General features: G+C 33.3%; 1 protein-coding gene across 2 annotated transcripts in view; it reads right to left on the reverse strand.

The window, feature by feature from the left end:
• Positions 1 to 25377, reverse strand: part of SCN7A (sodium voltage-gated channel alpha subunit 7) — a 76678-nt gene that overhangs the window by 13266 nt on the left and 38035 nt on the right. Inside the window, exons 11-19 of one of the 2 annotated variants that reach the window (XM_036858901.1) lie at positions 24297 to 24393; positions 22819 to 23057; positions 21590 to 21763; positions 19752 to 20108; positions 15956 to 16393; positions 13361 to 13466; positions 11658 to 11827; positions 8862 to 9035; positions 5493 to 5600 (exon numbers count right to left, since the gene is read on the reverse strand). In XM_036858901.1, coding sequence (XP_036714796.1) covers positions 5493 to 5600; positions 8862 to 9035; positions 11658 to 11827; positions 13361 to 13466; positions 15956 to 16393; positions 19752 to 20108; positions 21590 to 21763; positions 22819 to 23057; positions 24297 to 24393 — 1863 coding nt within the window. The remainder of the gene's footprint in view (positions 1 to 5492; positions 5601 to 8861; positions 9036 to 11657; positions 11828 to 13360; positions 13467 to 15955; positions 16394 to 19751; positions 20109 to 21589; positions 21764 to 22818; positions 23058 to 24296; positions 24394 to 25377) is intronic. The other variant, XM_036858900.1, reaches the window with a different exon arrangement.

Here is a 25377-nt window from a genome sequence, read left to right on the forward strand (position 1 = left end):
CTATATGTCAATAAAATGAACCACCTGGAAGAAATGGACAAATTCTTTGAAAAGCACAACCTTCCGAGACTCAACCAGGAAGAAATAGAAAATATAAACAGACCAATCACAAGCACTGAAATTGAAACTGTGATTAAAAATCTTCCAATAACCAAAGCCCAGGACCAGATGGTTTCACAGGCAACTTCTATCAAACATTTAGAGAAGAGCTAACACCTATCCTTCTGAAACTATTCCAAAATACAGCAGAGGGAGGAACACTCCCAAACTCATTCTACAAGCCCACCATCACCCTGATACCAAAACCAGACAAAGAAGTCACAGAAAAAGAAAACTATAGGCCAGTATCACTGATGAATATAGATGCAAAAATCCTCAACAAAATATCAGCAAACAGAATCCAACAGCACATTAAAAGGATCATACACCATGATCCAGTGGGGTTTATCCCAAGAATGCAAGCATTCTTCAATCTATGCAAATCAATCAATGTGATACAGCATATTAACAAATTGAAGGAGAAAAACCATATGATAATCTCAGTGGATGCAGAAAAAATTTTTGACAAAATTCAACACCCATTTATGATGAAAACCCTCCAGAAAGCAGGCATAGAGGGAACTTACCTCAACATAATAAAGGCCATTATATGACCAACCCACAGCAAACATTGTTCACAATGGTGAAAAACTGGAACCATTTCCTCTAAGTTCAGGAACAAGACAATGTTGCCCACTCTCACCACTATTATTCAACGTAGTTTTGGAAGTTTTAGCCACAGCAATCAGAGAAGGAAAAGAAGTAAAAGGAATCCAAATCGGAAAAGAAGAAGTAAAGCTGTCACTGTTTGCAGATGACAAGATACTATACATAGAGAATCCTAAAGATGCTACCAGAAAACTACTAGAGCTAATCAAAGAATTTGGTAAAGTAGCAGGATACCAAATTAATGCACAGAAATCTCTTTCATTCCTATACACTAATGATGAAAAATATGAAAGAGAAATTAAGGAAACACTCCCATTTACCATTGCAAGAAAAAGATAAAATACCTAGGAATAAACCTACTTAAGGAGACAAAAGACCTGTATGCAGAAAACTATAGACGCCAATGAAAGAAATTAAAGATGGTATAAACAGATGGAGAGACATACCATGTTCTTGAATTGGAAGAATCAACATTGTGAAAATGACTATACTACCCAAAGCAATCTACAGATTCAATGCAAACACTATCAAACGACCAATGCCATTTTTCACAGAATGATAACAAAAAACTTCACAATTTGTATGGAAACACAAAAGACCCCGAATAGCCAAAGCAATCTTGAGAAAGAAAAATGGAGCTGGAGGAATCAGGCTCCCAGACTTCAGACTATACTACAAAGCTACTGTAATCAAGAAAGTATTGTACTGACTCAAAAACAGAAATATAGATCAATGGAACAGGGTAGAAAGCCCAGAGATAAACCCACGCACATAGGGTCACCTTATCTTTGATAAAGGAGTCAAGAATATACGATGGAGAAAAGACAGCCTCTTCAATAAGTGGTGCTGAGAAAACTGGATAGCTACATGTAAAATAATGAAATTAGAACACTCCCTAACACCATACACAAAAATAAACTCAAAATGGATTAAAGACCTAAATGTAAGGCCGGACACTAAAACTCTTAGAGGAAAACATAGGCAGAACACTCTATGACATAAATCACAGCAAGATCCTTTTTGACCCACCTCCTAGAGAAATGGAAATAAAAACAAAAATAAACAAATGGGACCTAATGAAACAAAAGTTTTTGCACAGCAAAGGAAACCATAAACAAGACAAAAAGCAACCCTCAGAATGGGAGAAAATATTTGCAAACGAACCAACTGACAAAGGATTAATCTCCAAAATATACAAGCAGCTTATGCAGCTCAGTATCAAAAAAACAAACAACCCAATCCAAAAATGCGCAGAAGATCTAAATAGACATTTCTGCAAAGAAGATCCACAGATTGCCAACAAACACATGAAAGGATGCTCAACATCACTAATCATTAGAGAAATGCAAATCAAAACTACAATGAGGTATCACCTCACACCAATCAGAATGGCCATCATCAAAAATCTACAAACAATAAAGGCTGGAGAGGGTGTGGAGAAAAGGGCAACCTCTTGCATTATTGGTGGGAATGTAAATTGATACAGCCACTATGGAGAACAGTATGGAGGTTCCTTAAAAAACTAAAAATAGAACTACCATAGGACCCAGCAATCCCACTACTGGGCATATACCCTGAGAAAACCACAATTCAAAAAAGAGTCATGTACCACAATGTTCATTGCAGCATTATTTACAACAGCCAGGACATGGAAGCAACCTAAGTGTCCATCGACAGATGAATGGATAAAGAAGATGTGGCACATATATACGATGGAATATTACTCAGTCATAAAAAGAAACAAAATTGAATTATTTGTAGTGAGCTGGATGGACCTAGAGTCTGTCATACAGAGTGATGTAAGTCAGAAGGAGAAAAACTACTCCAGAGTGGGAAGATTGGGAAATGAATCTACCACCTAAAATTAAATAATAGCAATAATCTATGATCACTGTCTCCATTTCCTCAGTTCCCTTCATTCTTTAAATATTATTGATACATTCAGAATTTTATTCTTATCACTCCACTAAAGCTGTTATGGTGAATGTAAACCAGTGGCTATACCCAATAAAATATTTTCAATCTTTGCTACCTCTTTATCTTTCCTTTATCATTTATACTTTGACTCCTTTTCCCCAACCTCACTTCTTTCTCTCTCTCTCTCTTTTTTTCCCTGAGGGACCCTTCTCTTTTCTACCATTCTAACCTTTCCTTCCCTCAGCCATTACTGGATACGTAGCCTTTTGCCAATACTTTCTTTCTTATATTCCTTAGATTTCTGTCCTTGAATTAATATTTTGATTTTTAATTATGCTTTTAATTACATTTAGTTTTATTTCTAAAACTAAGTCACAGATCCTTTGTTGACCTTTAGATATTTTGAAAGGCCCACTGATGCTTCTGATGGAAAAAATGCTATGTCTATTAGAAAATACACACAAATGTAAGAATAAAAGCAATAGATATGGTTGAAACAAATATTTAAATAGTAAGAGCACCTGAAGACCTGAAGCTTATTAAATACATAAAACATTAATTTTGTAATCACTTAGCTTCCTTATATACTCAGTTAATTCAGCTACAGAACTTCCAGAGGATGAGATGAAGATTAAGATCTGAATCTGACCTTGACCTAAACATAATTATTTACCTGACCTCGAATTGTCCATGGCTACTGTCTCATTGCCGTTCTAATTAATGAATGGCATCAAATAGTACAGCACTTGATTTCTGACAGAGGCAGCTTCCCTAGCAAATCGCTTCCTACTTTTCTGTGAATCAAGGGCAGAAAATTTGCTGATTTTGACACTTTTTTTTCGTCTTTGTATCTAAATTTATTAGGAAAAAGAAACCCTGATATTATGCCAGAATGTTTTTTAAAATAAGGAAAAGTAGTCTAGTTACATTCATTATCTAATTTTTGTGTGTTAGTGTATATCTGTACATGTGTTTTGCTTTATTTAGGTATAATTTACAAAAATTGTGTAAATTTAAGATGTACAAGGTGATGTCCTGATATATGTATAAATTGTGAAATGATTCCCACAATCAAGCTAATTAACACATCCATCACTTCACATAATTATCTTTTTGGGTATGTGCTGAGAAACATTTAAGATCTACTCTCTTAGAAAATTTCGAGTATACAGTGCAGTATTACTAACTGTAGTCACCATACTGTACACTAGATCCCCAGAACTTATTCATCTTATAAATGAAAGTTTGGACACTTTGATCAACATTTCTCCATTTCCCTTACCCACAGCCCCTATGTTTTAATAGGCCATGTGTAGTTTATAACTCTAGAATATACTATGAAATTATCTTATCACTAAACTGAATTTATGCTAGAAATTTGGCTGTATTGTCATTCCTGAATCTTACAGATCTTTTCAATCATTTTCTCCTTTTCAGCTTATTTTCCTCCTTATTTTGGTTTAAAAGCACTGGGGAATATCACCACCTGTGGACTTCCATCATGTTGTTAATAAAGTGTTTTGTAAGTCATAATGTAAATTACAATTAATATTCAAAATTTGTGTTTCCTAGGTGTATGATAACTGGAATTTTTCTGTATTTGCTACATGATCAAATGTTTCTTTCCCAACACCAGCACATCAAATGTATTTGGAGAATAGGTTGACCAGTCACAGATTCGTATTAATTACAAAAATATTGTCAATCATGCATTTGCATATATATTAAAATATAATTAACATACGTAAAACATATACACATATATACACACAACTGTGTATCACATAATCATATTATATTGAATCATATAAAGATGGTACTATTAAAATTTTGGCAGTATGTTTTTGGTAAAATACATTTTTAAAATTACTTATATTTCTGTTTGGATTTATAATAATTACTCACATTTTGAAATAAAAATAAATATCTATTTTTTAACCAAGTGGAAAGAATTTAAGTATTGAGTTTCTTAATGAATGGCAGTTTAAATGTAACATATAATGTATCAACTATAAAAACAATACAGCTTAAACATAAATTATATTTCTTATTGTTTCCACCTACATTGAATATATGACATTCCATAGTATTAGTCAAATAGGCAGGCTAATGTTAAATAATCCATGTAAATGACAAATGCAAGGAAATATAAATGTATGATTACAAAATAAAAGGTAAAATACGACTCTCCCATTTCTGCATATAATTGATCACTGTATAGCTACATAATTATACTACTTGTGGTGGTCATAGACTCTGTTTTTTCTTCTAGGTTGAGTCACATGGGACTTCCATTATAGGCCCAAAGATTGAACATTGGCCATTTTATATGGTGCAACCTATTAGTTTCCCTTACATTGTTCAGAAGAAGCTTTAACATGGGAGTGAGAGAGAGAAGACTGGCAAGAATTCATAATTTGTGACATGTGACTTAAAAGTGAATTTATTTTAAAATTCAAACTGTTATTTCATTTGGTAAATTAATAAGTGTGTATAATGTCCTTATAATTTAAATAAGTTAGCTAACTGATCAACATTTCATTTTCTATCAGTTATATTTTTAACATGGACATAATTTCATTAATACTTCTATGTATCAGTGGGTTAGAATGGTATTATTTTTTTCTCTCTCAACTATTAGATTTTTTGCTTATCTTTATTACTTTTCATATCTTATGAGCAATAAAGGCCCAAAATATTAATAAGCATAACTAATAAACCTTTCTTCTATATTTTTAATTAGTAATATGTAAGACTTTTGTATTAATATTGTTAAAGATACAAATGTGAAGACAACAATGATTGTTAATTTATGGAGCTTTATTAATCCTAAATAAAAGCCTATAGATTAGAAAATTTTGTCTTACCTTCATTCTTTCAAATTGAGATAGAACTCTGAGTGCTCGAAGGAATTTAATGGAAATAAGCGGTTTTAGTTCTTCCCGAGATTTGCCTATTAAGCTAATACAAAACACCTGGGTATATCAAAAAAAGTGAATAGAATTTAATTTTAACTTTAATCAAAACAATGTGTAAAAAATCTTTTATTATGGAAAAGATACACAAAGCCTACTAAGAAATTTATGAAAAATTTTAATATACATTTCCATATATCTTAATGATGACCTACAGAAAGATATAAGAAAATCATTCTGTGTTAAAATCACTTAAAGAAAGATAAAACAAAACTATTTTCTGGTAACAGGAATATATGCTATCGAGATAAACAAAAGTTTGTATACTTGAGATTCTTTATGGTCAAGGCTTAATATTTATATCCATTTTTTATTTTTAAATTAAATTAAGAATCAGTTACATGATTATTTGCAATATAGTAATAGTACACAATGTATTCATTAAAACAAAATTCGGAATATATTTACATATGAATCTAAATATGAAGATGGTTAAGATGATATAAAATATAGGATTTCAGAGAAGAGGCATAAAGAAGGAAATGAATACTGTTAAGACCAAGTACTAATTACCAAAAAATATAGCAAGATTCTAAGGTGATTTTTTAAACTAAACATATATGTATAAATATGATTCAAATTTTAAAAAATTAACGGAGATTGAGCAAGGTGGCATAGTTATGATTAACTTTTGTTGTATCTTCATATTTTCTGTATTTTCAAGGCAATATAAATGAAAAAAATTACTCTCTTTTACCCTACTCTAAAGAGATTATCTTGAAGTGGACTTTGAAGTAAGGGTATCATTTATATAATCATGGAGGGATGTGGACTCAAAAGAACAATAACCAGAAAACAGGAAGGTGGGTTGCAGGTGTAGTATGGTTTGGTTGAAGTAGAAGGTTAATTGCAAGAATTAATTTAGAAGACGAAGGTCAGATATTGGAAGTCATTATTTAAAGACTGAGACGCTTCAATCATTGTTTATAGAATAGGGAGACATTTGTGCATTCGACAAAAATTATTGAGCACCTAATATGTGACATGAATTGTTCTAGGCATATAGGATAAGGAGAGAACCAAACTGAGAAAATATTTTGCCTTAATGGAGCTTATATTTCAGTAAGCAAAATCAATGAGTAAATTATATTGGGCTGGCTAAAAGGTTTGTTTTTTTTCTGTAAGATGGCTCTAGTAGCACTTAGTTGTCTTTAACTTCATTTGAAACAATTTTGTTAGCTTGTATTGTGACAGCTGTCATATCTGTGTGCATTTTTAAAAAACTTATCAAAATTGGTGAATTTTTGTGTAACCATTTTAATATTGAAGATGGAAGAAAAAAAGCAACATTTTCAGCATATTATGCTTTATTATTTCAAGAAAGGTTAAAACGCAACTGAAATGCAAAAAAAGATTTAGTAGTTTTTGAAGAAGGTGCTGTGACTGGTCAAACGTGTCAAAAGTGGTTTACGAAGTTTTGTGCTGGAGATTTCTTGCTGGATGATGCTCTATGGTTGGGTAGACCAGTTGAAGTTGATAGCGATCAAATCGAGACATTAATTGAGAACAATCACCGTTATACCATGTGGGAGATAGCTGGCATACTCAAAATATCCAAATCAAACGTTGAAAATCATTTGCACCAGCTTGGTTATGTGAATCACTTTGATGTTTGGGTTCCACATAAGTTAAGCGAAAAAAACCTTCTTGACCGTATTTCTGCATGCGATTCTCTACTTAAGTGTAATGAAGATGTTCTGTTATTAAAAAAATTTGTGACAGGCGATGAAAAGTGGCTACTGTACAATAATGTGGAATGGAGGAGATGGTGGGGCAAGCGAAATGAACCACCACCAACCACACCAAAGGCCAGTCTTCATCCAAAGAAGGTGATGTTGTGTATATGGTGGGATTGGAAAGAGAGTCCTCTCTTATGAGCTCCTTCTGGGAAACCAAAAGATTAATTCCAACAAGTACTCCTCCCAATTAGACCAACTGAAAGCAGCACTCAACGAAAAGCATCCGGAATTAGTCAACAAAAAACGCATAATCTTCCATGAGTTTAATGCAAGACCACATGTTTCTTTGATGACCAGACAAAAACTATTATGGTTTGGCTGGGAAGTTCTGACTCACCCGCTATATTCACCAGACATTGCACCTTTGGATTTCCATTTATTTTGGTCTTTACAAATTTCTCTTAATGGAAAATATTTCAATTCCCTGGAAGACTGTAAAAGGCACCTAGAACAGTTCTTTGCTCAAAAAGATAAAAAGTTTTGGGAAGATGGAATTATGAAGTTGCCTGAAAAACGGCAGAAAGTAGTGGAACAGAAGGGTGAATATGTTGTTCAATAAAGTTCTTGGTGAAAATGAAAAATGTGTCTTTTATTTTTACTTAAAAACCGAAGGAACTTTTTGGCCAACCCAATATAATATTAATAGGAAATGAAGAAAGCAGAGAAAGCACAAAGGAGTATTGTAGAGGCTGCAGTTTTAAATATGGTAGTGCAGAAAGACCTAACTTCAAGTTTCTTTTCAGCAGACATAAATGAGGTGAGCCAGCAAAAGTTTCAGGTGGAAGGAAGAATAAGTGCAAAGGCACTAAGATAGAAGTAATTTTGGCATGGTTTTTGAACTTCAAGAATTCCGGTGCTGGTGGAGCAGTATATAGACCAGGATGGGGGAAAGGGAGAGTAGCAGGAAATAAGACTGGATCATGTAGACACTTGTAGGCCTTTGATTGCAAAGACTGTAGCTTTTACTACGTGTGAGGGGTGTTTATTGGAGGATTTCAAGAAAAGTGACTTGAACTGAGTTTCATTTTACAACAGTACAACATACGTGGTTGCTATGTGGAGAGGGGAACAAAGGTGTGCAGTGGTGGAAGCAAGGATCTCAGCTTGGAATCTACTGCAGTGATACAAATGGGCAGTTCTGGTAGCTTGGATCAGTGTGGTACTGGTGAAGGTAATGATAAGTAGTCTAATTTTAAATGTATGATTTAAAGGTAGAGCCAATCTAAATATTTTAGAATGCTGATATTTTCAAGATATTCTGCAGTAAGCCTATTCTAATTAGTAGCAGGTTTATAGGCAATGATTAGAAGAATCCAGGAGCTAAGTAATGAACTGTTCAAATTTTAGAATGAAAATAAAAGGATGGATGTGAAGCATTACATATGAAGAAATATGGGATGTTGGTGACTGAAAATGTATAGAGAGAGGGAAAAGAAAGATATAAGTAAATGGAAGAGTAAGTCAGAGTAAAGAAGGAAGAGTAAATCAAATAGCCTTTAAATTTTTTCTTTAAAATACGTACAATAACAACCATGAAGTCTAGTTGATACCAGCCATTAGTGAAATAGGCTTTAAAACCATATGCCATCCACTTTAGAAGCATTTCCAGAATAAAGATGTAAGTGAAGATCATGTCAGCATATTCTAATAAGATTTTAATAGTCTTCCTCTGATCAATATATATATCTTCAAAAGCCTGTGGGTAAAAAATTTAAGGATTAGTGTACACGTAATTTCTACAAGCTCTTTTGGCATAGAGGGGGATGAAATCCCATCTCTAGATGGTGAGCATTGTCATAGGTTGTAGTCTCAAGGGCTTGTTCACTTGGTTTGGATTTATTCACACAATCCACATCCGTTTTCTGATCCCATGCCTGTAGCAGACATCATTCATTGATTCCAGAACCTCCAAATTGTCTTCTAATTAGTGATCTGAAAAGCCTCTCTCAAATCAGTTAATCAAACGTAAGAGGTGGAATCTTTAGTCACATCTGACCTGGTCCTTGTCTCTAATTCCACATAGCCATCTCATAGATATATGCTATTGAGAATAAAGGAGCAGAGATAAACAAACAAAGAAACAAAACCCCCCAAACCTGTGTTTTCAGAAATTCATGCTGCTATTACATGAAAAAGTCACAAAGCTTGTCAGATAAACCATTGGAAACACATGAATATGAAATAAAACTATATTGTTTTTCTAAAGTTTCTCAGTTTTAATAGATCAACCTCAATTTTACCGTGAAGGAAGCAAATTCTGATAATGTCATTCAAAGCAATTTCACAGTATTTTTTTAGCACTGAAAAAAAGGCAATAAAGTATCAATAACCTCAGGCAGACTTGTTTCAAAGTGCATTTGAGGTCAAAGATTAAACAATGATGAAAATAATCTTCGGTAAAGAATGGTGTGATTCTTAAAAATCTATTGTTAAATAAAAGTAAATATAAAATAAGAGAATTGCCGACTTGAACGAATTATGGAGTAAAACTGTTTATAAAAGCAGATTATAAATATCATCCAAAGTTATTTTAAAGGACTTTATTCATTACATGTATTTATTTACTGAATAGGTATATAATGTGAAATAATATAAAAAGATATACAGAAGCCTCTATTTCAATTAAAACATTAAAAAATAGGCAAAACCAATCTGTGGCAGTTGAAGTCCACATACTGGCTATCCACATGGAATGAAGAAATAACTGTTAGGGGTCAGAGTATGGTTCTGGAGCCCTGGGAGCATTCTATTTCTCAAGCCAGGTGATGGTTACATAGGTACATTCACTTGGTGAAAATCTTTTATGCTATACACTTACGATTTGCATGCTTTTCAGTATGTGTCCTAAATGTCAGTATAAAGTTTACTTTAAAAATATTTGCAGGGCTTCCCTGGTGGTGCAGTGGTTGAGAGTCCGCCTGCCAATGCAGGGGACACGGGTTCGAGCCCTGGTCTGGGAAGATCCCACATGCCGCGGAGCAACTGAGCCCGTGAGCCACAATTACTGAGCCTGCGCGTCTGGAGCCTGTGCTCCGCAGCAAGAGAGGCCGCGATAGTGAGAGGTCCGCGCACCGCGATGAAGAGTGGCCCCCGCTCGCCGCAACTAGAGAAAGCCCTGGCACAGAAACGAAGACCCAACACAGCCAAAAAAAAATTTGCAGTACAAAGTCTGGTTCCCAACCATGACTCCATCTTCTCTGTTTTGTGCATCTCACGATTAACTATTTCTTGTGTATCATTCTTTGATCTTCTTCAATCAAACACAAGCAAATATCAATATACATTCTATTTTTCTCCCTTTCTTACATAAAATGTAGCATGCTGTGCACTTTATTCTTTCTTTTTTTCACTTATTACCATATCCTGGGGAATTGCAATATCAGCATGCAGACAGCTCTTGTATTTTCTAGGTAACTGCACAGTATCCCATTGGATGACTGTACCATAGCATATTTAAACAGTCACCTAATACGGTTTCTTTTTGTTTTTCAATCTTTCGCTATTACAAAAAATTCTTCAGTGCATAGCCTTGTAAATGCATTTAATATGTGTGAAGATTTTAAGATAATTTTCCTGAATTAAGCTTCTTGGGTCAATGGGTAAATATATTTGTAGTTCAGAGGTTCTTAAAAGTATGTGCAGGGACTTCCCTGGTGGCACAGTGGTTAAGAATCCGCCTGCCGATGCAGGGGACACGGGTTTGGGCCCTGGTCCAGAAAGATCCCACATGCTGCGGAGCGACTAAGCCCATCCGTCACAACTACTGAGCCTGTGCTCTAGAGCCCTCGAGACACAACTCCTGAGCCCATGCGCCTAGAGCCCACAACAAAGAGAAGCCACTGCAATGAGAAGCCCGCGCTCTGCAATGAAGAGTAGCCCCTGCTTGCCTCAACTAGAGGGAAAGCCCGCGTGCAGCAACGAAGACCCAAAGCAGCCAAAAATTGGTTAATTAATTAATTAATTATTTTAAAAAGTAAATGCAATATTTCTCTTTCCAATGGAACAGGTAACAAAGTACTAGCCTAATATGTGCATTTTATTAAACTTTATTAAAATAAGAAAAATTGGGTATTTATTAACATTCTTTTTTCCTGCTATCATTCATATATTTTGAAATTATATTATTTATTTAATATTGAATGAGGCATATACAGACTCTCTAAGAAACTGTAATGTATGTCTTCCAAAACTAAAATCCTAGAATATGAAATTTGGTGCTATAATAAGTATTCTGGGGAAAAATGATTTGGCATGTTGACTTCATGAATGTAGACTCATGATGCATTTTTTTTCCATAAAAATATGAACTCTCACTTACCAGAGCACCTGTGCTGAGCAGAGTGACAAGGCCAATGAAACACTTAAAACAACTGTTTTCTACTATTTTGCAGCAAGTTTTCCTTATGTTCTGCCACATTTTTCCTTTCTTGGAGTCTCTGCTGATTTGAGCAGATGAAGATCTTCGTCCATAACCTGTCAAGAATGAAACTATTAAGAACAGAAATCTAGAAAACTCATGAAAAAGTAAACATTCCAAATGTTTTAGCAAGTATTTATTTACAGAGTCTAATATAGGTGGTTTCTGACATAAATATTTGATTTTTACCTCTATTGTAGTGACCACTGCAATCACTGAGGAAAAAAAGAAAAACTTAACTTGTGAGTTTGGTAACAGTAGGAGGAAATAAATTGTGAAAGGAAGAGATGACGTAGAACATCCTCTTACCCTGCTGGGTAGAGTCTGAGAATAGAACTCACCTCCACTCCTACAAAACACACACACACATACACACAAGACACACACACACCATCTTCTGATTACTACATTTTTGTATAATGCCTGAAAAGTCATTCTCTGAAGACTCACATGGCATAACAAGCATTTCCATTTAAATATACAAATATTTATGACATAGTAAGAGGTATAATATCAGTTAAATAAATTAAATTGATCCCAGCTCTTAGGTGGCATGGGAATGGAAATTTTGCTTGAGACTATTTAAGGAGCTAAGCTTGGATTATGGAGTAATTTGTGGGTGGGTTACTGGTGTATGAGGTTGAATTCTACCTTCTCGTCAAGAGAGTTAGCATAAGGAAAACGTGAGGCTTGAGAAGGGTATGATTAACAGGTAAGAGAATGAAGAATGGAGGTGGGTGGAGTTTAAAGTCAACACATTTTAGAATTTTATAGAATTTTACCTAGAGTCAATTTATACATCTTTGGTCAGAAAAATATAGAAAATGTTTCCTCCCTGGTCTTGTATGATACAAGTGCTATAACTCAAGCTACCGAGAGCGGATTCTTATTTTTGAATATAGGAATTTGAACATTTAGCAATTACCATTTTGATGATTTCCAGTGATTTCAAATGTTCAGAACCTACAGTTATTTGTTAATCTTGTTAGGAAACTAATTTGAATTATAAGTCATTGAGGGGTGCATGCTACATATCTAGTGAGTCAGTCAACTGACAGAAGCCCTGTACATTTCTTAATATTCATGTGGAATATATAAATACATGACCATTACGTGATTTGTTTTCCTATGAGTATTTTAAATAATGACCCCATTCCACGAGTTATAAAAACACACACACGTACACTAATTTAATCTTTTTAATAATCCCATGAAGTCTTATTATTATTCTCATTTCACATGTTAGGAAATGAGCCAGAGAGAGGGTAAGTAAAAGCTAGTAAATGGTGGGCTGGCATATGAACTCAGGCTGTCTGATTTCAGAACCAACACTCTTAACTACTTCATTAGACTCCCTAGGAAGTAGGCCCTTTCTCTCTTTTCCAAATACTGACTTTTTCTTTGATATTCATTGCAAGTTTCTATCAGGATTCATATGGGCATGTGCACATGTGCATGCACACAAACATGTTCATGTGTGTGTATTCCTTAGTCAAATTAATAAACTCTTTAAAATTAAAAGTGTATTCAATAGTATTATTTAGGTTAAGAGAAATTTAGTCTAATTTCAATACAATTTTCAAAGGAATTAATTTTTTTCTTACCGTTTTTAAGACGCTTTGGCTTTCCACATTCATAGACCCTTTCTTCTTCTTCAGAGATAGCAATATCAACCGTACTGCATTCAGATGAGCTAAATTGCTTTACCTTCTGAAAAGTAAAATCCCACCAAGGAAGCTGTGATTAAAGTTTCATTTACTCACTGTAGTTAAAATTTATTTTATTTTCAGAAAAAAGAAAAATTATGTACAGAAAGACTACTGTCAGGCGTAAAAGACTTCAGGCCAATTTCATAATTGATATTAAAATGCATACATATCTCTGGGACTTGAAGTTTTAAAAAAATATTTAAAAAATTAATTTAAGATAAAATAATTTTTAGATTAAAATTAACATATAGTTAATAACACTGTTCTCCTAAAAGATGTGCAGGCTATCTCAAATTTCTGAAAGGAAAGATCTAGGTAGAATATATAAAAAAGAAAATTATAAATATTTTGTTCTACCTCTTTGTCTTTTGCACAGTAAGTGTCAAGGACATAAAATTAGAAGTTTTGTTTGCTTTAAACCATATACAGTCAATTGTAAGACATCATGGTGCTCGATTAAAAAAATAAAATATCCAGCAGGATATTACTCTTAAATAAGCAAATCTTTTGAAAAATTATTTCATTTCCCTTTGTATTCTCTTTATCATTGATAAAATAAGGGTATAGCAACACACTGATTTGTGAGTAGACAATAAATAAATTAATATTATATAATGTTTGAGCATTCAATAATTGAAAATTATACATTTTATATTTAAATGCTTTATTAGAGTTTTTAAAACCCTTGCACATAAATTATTTGATGACATTTTCCCAAAACTGTGTGAGTACTTATTATTCTAAATTTATAAATAAATCAATTAAGATTCAAAATTATAAATCATTTTAGTAAAAGTTTATTTAATGGCCAATATATATTGCTACATTATGAAAAAAACAAGTTTCAAAATCTGATTTAAATTTTGTTATTTTTATGAAATTTATATAGTTATATATTTGTAATAAAATATGAAAGTTTAAATACCAAAGAAAGAAGAGTACGAATCTCTGAATTATCAGATCACATGTAATTTTTATATTTCATCTTTGGCTTTTGGTAGATCAACATCCTAAGTACTCTTGGGCTACATAATCTGGAAAGCGTTATAAATATATAACGAAATACATAAATGAATAAATCTTCTTTGAGTAGTTAACCAATCAACAAGACCAAATAATTATGCAGCTTAAATGACAACTTCTGAAACTTCAACATTTACAGTTATATTAATTTCCATCTTTCCTATGTATTTTCATATCTCCAACTTTCTAATGAGATTGGCAAGAAGTTTCCCATTTCCACATGATGTGCTGTGATAAATAGTAATTTTACTGAGAAATGGATGGTAGTACATGCCTTATAGTGTTGTTATAATTTAAATAAAATCAGCTAGCACTCTATAAATATTCATAAATATTTAAGTGAAGATATAGAAGTGTGCTGGAGAAGAATACTTTTCATTTTCTAATAATGGTATTAATTAAAGGAAAATGAACCTGAGAATATGGGGTGTAATAAGGAGTGAAAATGATTCTCAGAAACAAAGATGCCTGCACTAGAAACTAGAAGGACTTTGAATAATTGAAACTTAATTCCTTTTAGAAGGCCAATTTGATAATTTATTGCAGAGAGCAGCTGCCAAGCCAGAAGAGGTCTGGGAGATAAGATGGTGGCAGAGACTTTGGGGACCTGGAAAAAGATATTCTCTGCCCTTCTCCATGCCAGTGAATGAACTAAAACGATTCTCCAGTGAAGTCCAATGCAAGTGGCTCACAGCGCAGATGTGATCTCTATAGATGTAGCTTTGTATTAAATGATAGCTCCTACTAACACATTATGCTGCTTGCAAATGAAGACAGACTGTATCCCGTAGGTTATACATTTTAAAAGCTAAGTGAATAGCAGTATCTGCCCTTCTTTGAATATGACCCTTCTCCCCCACCACCCCGCGTTTATAAAGTTGCAAAATGTTCACAATTCAAACTGGTGGTTTTTTCCTTTGTTCTTTTAGTCCAACTCAATTATATATGTTATAATATGTTACAGAAATGAACTGACAAGAATCTTAAAATTTTAGCAAGCAAGAAAGTAACTTTTAGCACTCTTCTAGTCCCATCTTATATTTTAAACATGATAAAGCCCAGGAGAGTTTGGTGATTTCTCCAATAATACACATAGATTTTAAAAATGTAGGTTTCTTCAATATGCTTTTCATCACCCCATGCTGCTTGCTTATTAACGGACAGACTATTATAATTATATTATCTGATGTTTACTAAGTGCTTACTATATATGGGCATTATTCTATGCACTATTGAACTATTTTTCTTAATCTTTCTATCTCCTCTAAGAAATAGATACAAGTTTATCCTCATTTACAGACGAGGAAACTGAAGCTTAGAAAGTTTAAGAAACTTGATCAGCAGCAGAAAATCAGGAATCATTGAACTGAATGGGTAATCTAACTCTGGAACTTCAGCACTGCTTCACTTCCTTATCAACAATGCCATCAATCAAAAATAAGAAATCATGATATTAAAACAACTTACCTCTTTGCTGCTTCCATCACCTGACTTGCTCTGAATCTCCTTATTGTCCAGATTTTCTATATCAGATTCTTCTGACGCAATCGGTACAGTTTCTGAGACACTGGGACTGGGGATAAGTGACTGACTCCCATTTTCGGTCATTGTGTTTTTCTCTGTGCCACTGCTTTTATCCTTATCCTTGAGGAAATCTTGGGTGTTGCTCAATTCAGAGAGAGTATGGTCAGAAATATTCTCTTTAACATATATATCACTTACATTGTCCATTGTTTCCTCTAGAACATTTTGGTTTTTGCATAATATTTTAGAAAGCACATAATTTATTCCTTTTTTAATCCTTGCCATTGCACGCTGGAGATTTTTTGCTTCATCATTCTCTTCAGTTGTTGTAGCCTTGTATGAACTAAATGAGCTGACCAATGCCAGAAACAGGTAAAGTATCTGAATGAGGAAGTAAATGAGGTTAAATGCATCTCATTTTTTTGTTTCCTTTCAAACAACAGCAACAAAATAATCTTTTAAAAAAGCTGACCTGAGATTTGAAAACAGCATACACACTACAATGCTATTTAGGCTATTCAGTTTTTGTTCATCTACAGTGGGCCAGGTGCTGTATTAGTGGTTTGTATAGCCAGAACTCATCTCAAGGTCACAATATTCTATGAAATATCATTTGTTTCTCTTTTACAGATGAAAACCACAAAGCTTACAGATGCTAAGTATCAAAGATCACACAGGTTGAACATAAGTCTGTCTTATTCCAAAGTTTGTTTTTTTTCACTAAGCCAGGTTAACTTTCCCAAGGTGAGAAAATGAATTGCTACTCCAGGTGGCTGACTTCACTTTAGCCCTAGCCCAGGAAGATGTGTAATGACATCTTCACGGGTTCTGCAAACCCATGAGGAATCTCATGGGGAGAGAGCTATCCCTGGTTCTGAAGCCCACATCTAACTTTCCTTGTGATGTGCAAGCACAGGGATTGGGTAGGTTAATTGATTCTCTGTGATAATAAATTTGGTCAAATAAGAAGGAGATGAGTGATGGAAGAATCATTCCTAATATTTGCAAGTTATTTTGAATTCAAGGATAGTGTGTATTTCGACTTTTACTATCACTGAGAAATAAGATCAAGGCATGTACATTTTCCAGAGAATCAGATTTTTATTTTGTTTGTTGTTGTAGGGTATAGATTATAATGTTAGATTCTAGTGTTGGAGATTTATATTGATTATTCTCTTAGACTTAAAGTAGTAATTTGAGCATTTTGTCTGTTCTGGCAGTTTTCTCTCTTCTCTTCAGATATTTGAGCTTTTGAAGATTTAATTTACTTTATGCTTTACATATTATTTTTAAAGGGAAAGGTTCAAATGTTATACATTATGTGTAATAACATGTATTTAACTTACATAACATTTTCCTGCTTGTATTTCTGATTTCTTCATATATTAAGATCTACTCTTAAAAATACTTATACTGACAATTTATGTGTACATAAAATAAAATAGCTAAGTATATGAAGATCTGCAGCATTCATTTGTTAAAATATCTTTCAGAATTTTGGATCTATGTGAAGAGGTGAATTCTCAAGCACTCTGATAATTACTGTTTCTCATGCACATATACACCTAAAATATTATGAAGTACCCACCAAATCGTGTTCATGTCTAATGAATTACTTTTACTTCTCAATACCCAGATCTTTTTAACACTTAGGAATAGAGAAATCTCAAATGAGACTCACTCATGGAAAAATCAAAATATTTTTGCAGATAATAAAGTCATCAAATAAATCATCATAATCGTAACCATAGTTTTGGTGTAGCAATAAAACGGAGGGTATAAGATGGCTCAGCATTGGAAATTTCTTGCAGGTAAGATCATCTGAACAACTAACATATATTTTCTATAACCTACAATGACAGAATCTCAATGGAAAAAAAAAAAAAAACTAAAAAGACAGTAATTGAATGCCAATACCCCCAGAATAGTTTGATTGTTCTCCCACTAGTGTCCCATTTTGACATTAAGGCTTATTTACAGATAATCTGGGCAGGGGCTCCATGGCCCTTGTAGGAACTAGACTATTAGCATCTCTATCATTCTCAAAGGACAAAGGAAAAGACCAAGTGTAATTTAAGGTAGTTGGTTGTTTCTTTTTCCTTTGGTTAAGTATTGTCCACGGTGAGAAAAATGAAAAGGGTGTTTAGTAAGAATTTCATGACTATAAGCTTCATATGAGTAGAAACCACGTTTTCTCTTAAATAGACAACCAGCACAATGCTAGGCACAAAGAAGTACATGATAAAAAAATATTTGTTGAAAAATTAGTTAATTATGGAATGAATGAAAGAATAGATTTTTGTGCCAGGATTTGAAGAAGGAAAAATTATGCTACAGCAACTGTATATTTAAGAGCTTACAATGTAAGATTTCTTATATCTTAGACACACACACTTCCCCCATATATATATATATATATATATATATATATATGCATATATACATATACAATAAGAGCGTTAAAAGGCTGAAAATTAAGTTCAAAATGCTCTGGAACCGTGATATAAAGAAAGAACTTTATAACACTGTAAAATGCTACTGCTTTGTTTAAGTGCGCTCGGAATTAAAAATAGCCTTGTCTCTTAAAAGATTAATAGGAGGACTCATGATCCCTTCCTTCATGGAGCTTACAGTTTAATAAGGAAGATAGACAAGTACATGAACAATTAAACATAATGCCAATGTGTGCATATGACAGGAGTATGCCCAGGGTAAATAGAAGCAATGAGGAAATGTGCTGATACAATGGAGTCTAACCTGTGATTTTTTTCCCCACCTTTTGGGAGATGTGCTTGACCTCTATGACTTAGGAATAAAAAGTAAATATTGAGTCTCTTTTTTTTCCTGTTTTTTTTTCCAAAAGAACAATTTTGTCTTATAAGCCATTTTTTTCTTAGAAGAAGTAAAAGGTAATATCACTCCAATTACTGGAAATTTAAAAGTGAAAGCATTTCCTTTTAGTGAATGCATAACAGTTTTATAGATCAGTGGTTTTCCAACTTTGCTGCACAATTTAATCAAATGAGGATTTAAAAAGAAAAATCCTGATGACCAGGCTATGTCCACATACCAGTAAAATCAGAATCTCTGGGAATGAATCCAAGACATTAGTTTATTTTTATTAGTTCCCCAGGTAATTCCAATGTGCAGTCAAATTTGACAACCAGTGCTACATTTAAGTGCTTCTTAAAATTTAATGTGCATACAGATCACTTGGGGATATTGTTAAAATATAGATTCTGATTCCACAGGTCTGGGATGGGATCTGAGAGTCGTCATTAATAACTATCTCCCATAAAGCCAAAGCTACTTTGAGTAGCAGGTTATAAGCAGTGCTATCCAATGGAGATATGATGCATATCACATATACAATTTTCCAGTAGGCACACTAAAAGTGTAAACAAAAACAGGTGAAATTAATTTTACTAATATATTTTATTCAACTAAATGTATCAAAAATATTATAATTAAAATGCATTCGATATAAAAATTATTAATGAAATCATTTACGTTCTTTTTTGGGAGGTAAGACTTCAAATTCAGTGGGTATTTTACACTTATGACACATCTCAAAGTGGACCACTCATATTTTAACTGATCAATGGCCACATGTGGCTAGAGGCCACCATATCAGACAGCACAGTTATAGACCACTGGCTTCCATAAGTCCACATTGTGAAAATGCCAGACTACAATACATCAGTTTTTCAAGGAAAATTTTAAAGCATGGATTACTTACCAATAAGTTTCCAACTAAAATCACCATCATGTAAAAAGGAATACAACTGAATTGGCCTGCTACCTTAAAGCAATCCCATAAAGTCTCTATCCACTCTCCACAGAGAATCCGGAATACATTCAGGAAGGAGTGGAGGAAATCATGCATGTGCCAGCGTGGAAGTTGACAGTCTTCATCTATGTTGCAGACGTATATTTTGTAATTTGAACCAAACAGCTTCAGGCCAAGCACAGCAGAAAAGAATATGAATGTGAACAACAGCAGGACCAAGTCTTTCAGGGCCATCATTGAGTTACCAAGAGTCAGCATCAAAATCTTGAAAGTTGGCCAATATCTCCCCAATTTGAAAATTCGTAACTGATAGAGCAATGTAAAAACCAGAATAAGAAAAAAACAACAAAAAATCTGGTCACTATTCATTACAATGTACATTAAAAATTTTTATCAGCATTATACACGTATACATATGTAGTCTTTAATGTAATATTCAGTTTTGAGAATTATTAATACTAAGCACTGAAAATTCAGTTTATGTACAATGGTTAATACATCTTACATATTGTATAGTTTTTTACTGTAAATCCATGTATATTTTCTTCTATTGATCTGTCAATTCCCATTCAATATTACACTATTATAATTATTCCAGTTTTATGTTTTAATATCTGGTAAAGCAAGTATCCATTCTTTGTTTTGTTTTTCACAGTGTATTGAATATTTTCCCACATTTTGACATATAGATTATGCTGGAAAAGTCTTCAGTTTCCACTGAATTCCATTGACAGTTCTATTGTGTATTTACCTTTAAAAATAACATGGAAGACCAAACATAACATTCTAGGTTTAGTCCGAATATTTCACTTCTTTTCACCAGGTTAAAAAATTTTTATTTATATGGCACAAAATCACCTTAATATTTGGGTCATCTAAAATCCATATATTATTTTTATATGTGCTATACCTTCCTCAACTTTTTCTGGTATATAGTTGGCTTTCTGGACTCAGGGGTAGGACTTAACATTTATCCATGTAAAACTTAATCATCTTAGATTCAGTCCGTTACTAGCCTTTCAGATATTTTGATACTACCTTTTATTACATTGTCTGTATTTCCCAGTCTTGTTTCATCCATAGATTTGAAAAATACAGCTTTTATATTTTTCTCTTACTCATTAGACAAGCCTATGGATAAAGATTTAAGATAGGATTCTGAAGAATTATTTGGATAAGATCAAATCTACTTAATTGTTCTTGATATCTGCTACATTCCTTCAACTTGTTACCAAGAATGAGACAATATATTATTTATCAAATGCCCAACATTTCTATAAATATCATTCTAATAACATTATTTCTTTGCCTAGTTTTCTGATGCTTTTACCATCACCTACATTGCAGGCATATAGTGATTCTGACTTGATAATTTTCTAATAACATTTTATTGGCCTGACCATTCTTCTTTTACAAAGTTTTCTACCCTACATTTAGAAATACTCACCTGATTCTTTAGTTACACACTGGCTTACATTCAGCTTCTGGGACTCCTTATTATCCTGCTTCTCAAAACTGACCCAGTATCCCTGACTCTGCTTTCTAAAACAGTATCTCAAATTTGCTGTATATATGGCATATTTCCTTTAATGCCTGGGCCAAACAACAGCATTGGAGACTACTTTACTCTTTTCTGGGTTACTTTCTAAGCTTGTTACATATGAATTAATTCATTTACTACCTCCAATATACCAAAAGTATAGGTATTACTATTCTTCCCACTTCATGTCTGAGGAAACTGAGATGAATTTTTATAAAATAAAATTTAGGTCTTGGATTCTACTTACCACCCTGAATGATCGAAAAACAGCCAGTCCATGAAAATGTGTTACATAAAGTTCTACTAAACCATGGAACACAATTAGGCTATCATAAATGTTCCAGCCTACTTGGAAATACCCATACGGATGCATGGCAATTATTTTAAAAATCATTTCTGCTGTGAAAATTCCAATAAACACCTAAATAAAACAAAACATAGAGATGAGAATATGATTCCAGTAGCTCTATCAGAACCCTCACACGCAGAAACTGTAAATTTTCACTGCCACCTTCTTCGTATTTCCTCTGTCAAGATCTGATTAGTTTCAGAGTCTGTATTACAAGTACAGGCTCATAGGTTTTGTTTGACAATCTAATGTCAAACATTGTGTAATCTTCAATTACTTTAATAAAAGTCATCCTAGAAGAAAACAAAAGAATATTTGAGAGTGAAAATCTTTTCATTTTGAATAGTTCCTTTTGGGATAAAGAGTACACATTAAGATATTTAATTTTTAAAACTGTAAAAGAAAATTTTCAAAAGTATATATGATCCAGAAAAAAAGCAAACCTATGGAAATTGTCCTTTGAAAACTACACTGGCAGAAATAACTAAATTACTGTTTTGGTATCAAGTAAATGTACAGTTCAAAATTGGCAGCAGTTGGCTGTTTGTATTAGTATCAAGCAACTAAACAACAATAAAAGCAAACGAAATTAAACAATATATATTTGCTTGAATGTGACTTGTTTTTAAACTCATAGAAATCTTTGTCTTTTGTATTGTATGTGGAAAAAAAAGATGGGTGAATCTCAAAAATACCTTGCCAAAAGGATAAGCTCCAGTCTAAGAGTAGGTGCAGTTGTAACAGAATTCAAAATTCAGGTGTCAGTGAAGCACTTGTGTCTGTTATTTCACCTCTGCCCTACCTTGATCTAGGGGTTACCCTACCAAAAGATGGGATATTTGAGAAGGGAGAGGAAATAAATAATTTCTACTTAACCTGACTGCCATGCAGTTAGCTAGAAGTATTAAATTTAAATGGACTCTAGCTATAAATCTATTCAATGATAAGAATATTTACAAAGCAGGGCTGGGGGAGGTGAGGTGAGAAAGCATGAACACAGTACTTCATCTAATACTCATATAATGCATTTGCAACATTTTGGAGTTATAAAATAAAATAACGGGGATAATGATGACTAAAGAAAAGTTGAAATTGCAAAAGAAAATAATGTACAATGAGATTCTTACCTGGTTTTCAATGTTGAGAATGTTGTTGGTTTCTAAACTCATTGGGTAGTGTTCTAAGGCCAAAAAATGTATGTTTAGAATTATGCATATGGTAAGGAAAAGATCGGTAAATGGGTCCCGTATAATCATATGGACAAACTCTTTCAACTTTAACCAACAGGGAGAACAATTCCAGATCAAGAAAGTTTTAGCAAATCTATACCAACAAAATGGGCATCTCTTCCTGGATTTTCTAAGTTCTGAAATGAAAGAATAGAAAAGTTATGTATTAGCTAATTGTTTATTTAAGCTCTAACTAGTAGAAATTTTTGACTTTTGCATGAAAAGGGAGGTTTGAAACTAGACTTCTGATTTTGAATTAGCATATAGAAATATTTTGTGTTAATAAAAATCAGAGTAAAGTAAATTTCTTCTATTTTGTTCATGCTTGCGAGTTAGACAAATGAAAATGAGACAAATTATGTATTAGAATCAAAACATAGGAGTACCTCTCAAGAAAAACAAATATGGAATATAAGTGAGAGTATATTTATAATTTTAGATTTACATGTTTTACAAAATAATGTCTTTCAATATTGCCTATTGTCTATGATTATATTATAGTATGTAATATATAATAGTATTAATATAATAATACTATATAATATAATATTATATATTATAGTATGTAATATATAATAGTATATATTATAGTATCATATTATAATATGATTATATGTCATATTGTCTATGATTACTAGTTATATATATTTAAAAAGCAGAGACAAGTATAAAAAGGACCTTAATAGGTTAATGTTATATACACCAAACTGTATTTTTAGTTACAAGGTAATACTTCATGTTGTTTTCAGTGTTAAACAAAGAAAATTCCTTGGCACTCTTTGGTCCCTTTTCCAGTGTTTAAAACACTATGCTTATGAAATTTTAAAGTATTGTTTATCCTAATAGTCTCATGCTATTCCTTAAATTTTAGTTATCATCATCTAAAATTCTGAAGAAATTGGAGGATTTCCTTAAAAGTGAATCATATGGGGACTTCCCTGGTGGTGCAGTGGTTAAGAATCCACCTACCAATGCAGGGACACGGGTTTGAGCCCTGGTCTCGGAAGATCCCACATGCCGCGGAGCAACTAAGCCCGTGTGCCAAAACTACTGAAGCCTGCGCACCTAGAGCCCACGAGCCACAACTACTGAGCCCGCGTGCCACAACTACTGAGCCCGCGTGCCACAACTACTGAAGCCCACGCACCTAGAGCCCATGCTCCGCAACAAAGAGAAGCCACCACAATGAGAAGCTCACACACCACAACGAAGAGTAGCCCCCACTCGCTGCAACTAGAGAAAGCCCGCGGGCAGCAACAAAGAACCAACACAGCCAATAAATAAATAAATAAATAAATAAATAAATAAATTAATTTTTAAAAAAGTGAATCATATGAATGGTACCTTCCATAGTGTCTAAATATTTTTTACTTTACCTTCTTTATGTCTGATAGTAGTATCATCCAACATATCCAAAGAAGTAATCATAGAAGTTGATGATCTTTTCTTCATTTCTATTTCTGTAGTCTTGGTCTAAAAAGAAATTTGATGAGTCTAATACTGGCTTCTCCCCTTTGTAGATCTAAGACTATAACTATAAGAAGGCTTATAGCCTTCTTTAAAATGCTGATTCTTACTTCCAAAAGCCTTTCTGTGTTCCATAATTTGGCACTCTTTACGCTATAGGTATTATTAAACTGACTTAGGATTATTTGGAAAATGAATGCGTATTACTTGCAACTCAACAAAATCATTTTATATTATGAGGTCAACTATAAAAGGAGAAAACCAGAGAATGATAGTGGTATTACCCATATTTGACAAAGAATTCAGTGTACAGTTTAGAATTATTGTGGAATATCCAGTTGGCAAACATGCTACTGAACAATAACACCTTACATTTCTCTAACACCTTACATTTTTTACTTGGGGATATGTTAACTATGACTTTGTAAACTCTCTTGATAAAATCAATTATTTGGTGTTGAGATGATGAAATATGTCCCATGTAATATCAGGTAATAAAATGAATTTTAAAGGATATTTTTGGTTCGAACATATTTGATAATTCCAAAAAGGAATCACATCTTTCCGTCCCTCATGACTCTTGAGTAATGGTTTTAAGACATCCTCTGTTTTGCTGATGTGGCTACAGAGTTAAAAAGAACCCTTGCAGTGGAAAGGCACTCAAAACTCCTCGGCTTCGATGCAGATGTTACAAGTTCTACACATTCATGATTATCACAAGTATGGCCCCAGATGTTTCTAGTGACCATGTATAAATTTTGTATTTGAATTTAAACTGTAAGAAACTGGCAATGGGTAGATGATATTGCACCATAGAGCTCCCGACAGTTTTTACACTTGGTACACACAGAGAATAATAATATTTGTATGCTTGTTAATTTGGTAAATAGGTGAGCCTAATAGGTGAAATAAATAGTAAATAAATTTTAATAGGTGAGGCAGCTTTTGAATAGAGATAACTGGCATGGGCCTGCTGCTGCCCTAACACTG

This window comes from Balaenoptera musculus, chromosome 7 (assembly GCF_009873245.2).
Source record: "Balaenoptera musculus isolate JJ_BM4_2016_0621 chromosome 7, mBalMus1.pri.v3, whole genome shotgun sequence".
In the NCBI taxonomy this organism is placed as follows: Eukaryota; Metazoa; Chordata; class Mammalia; order Artiodactyla; family Balaenopteridae; genus Balaenoptera; species Balaenoptera musculus.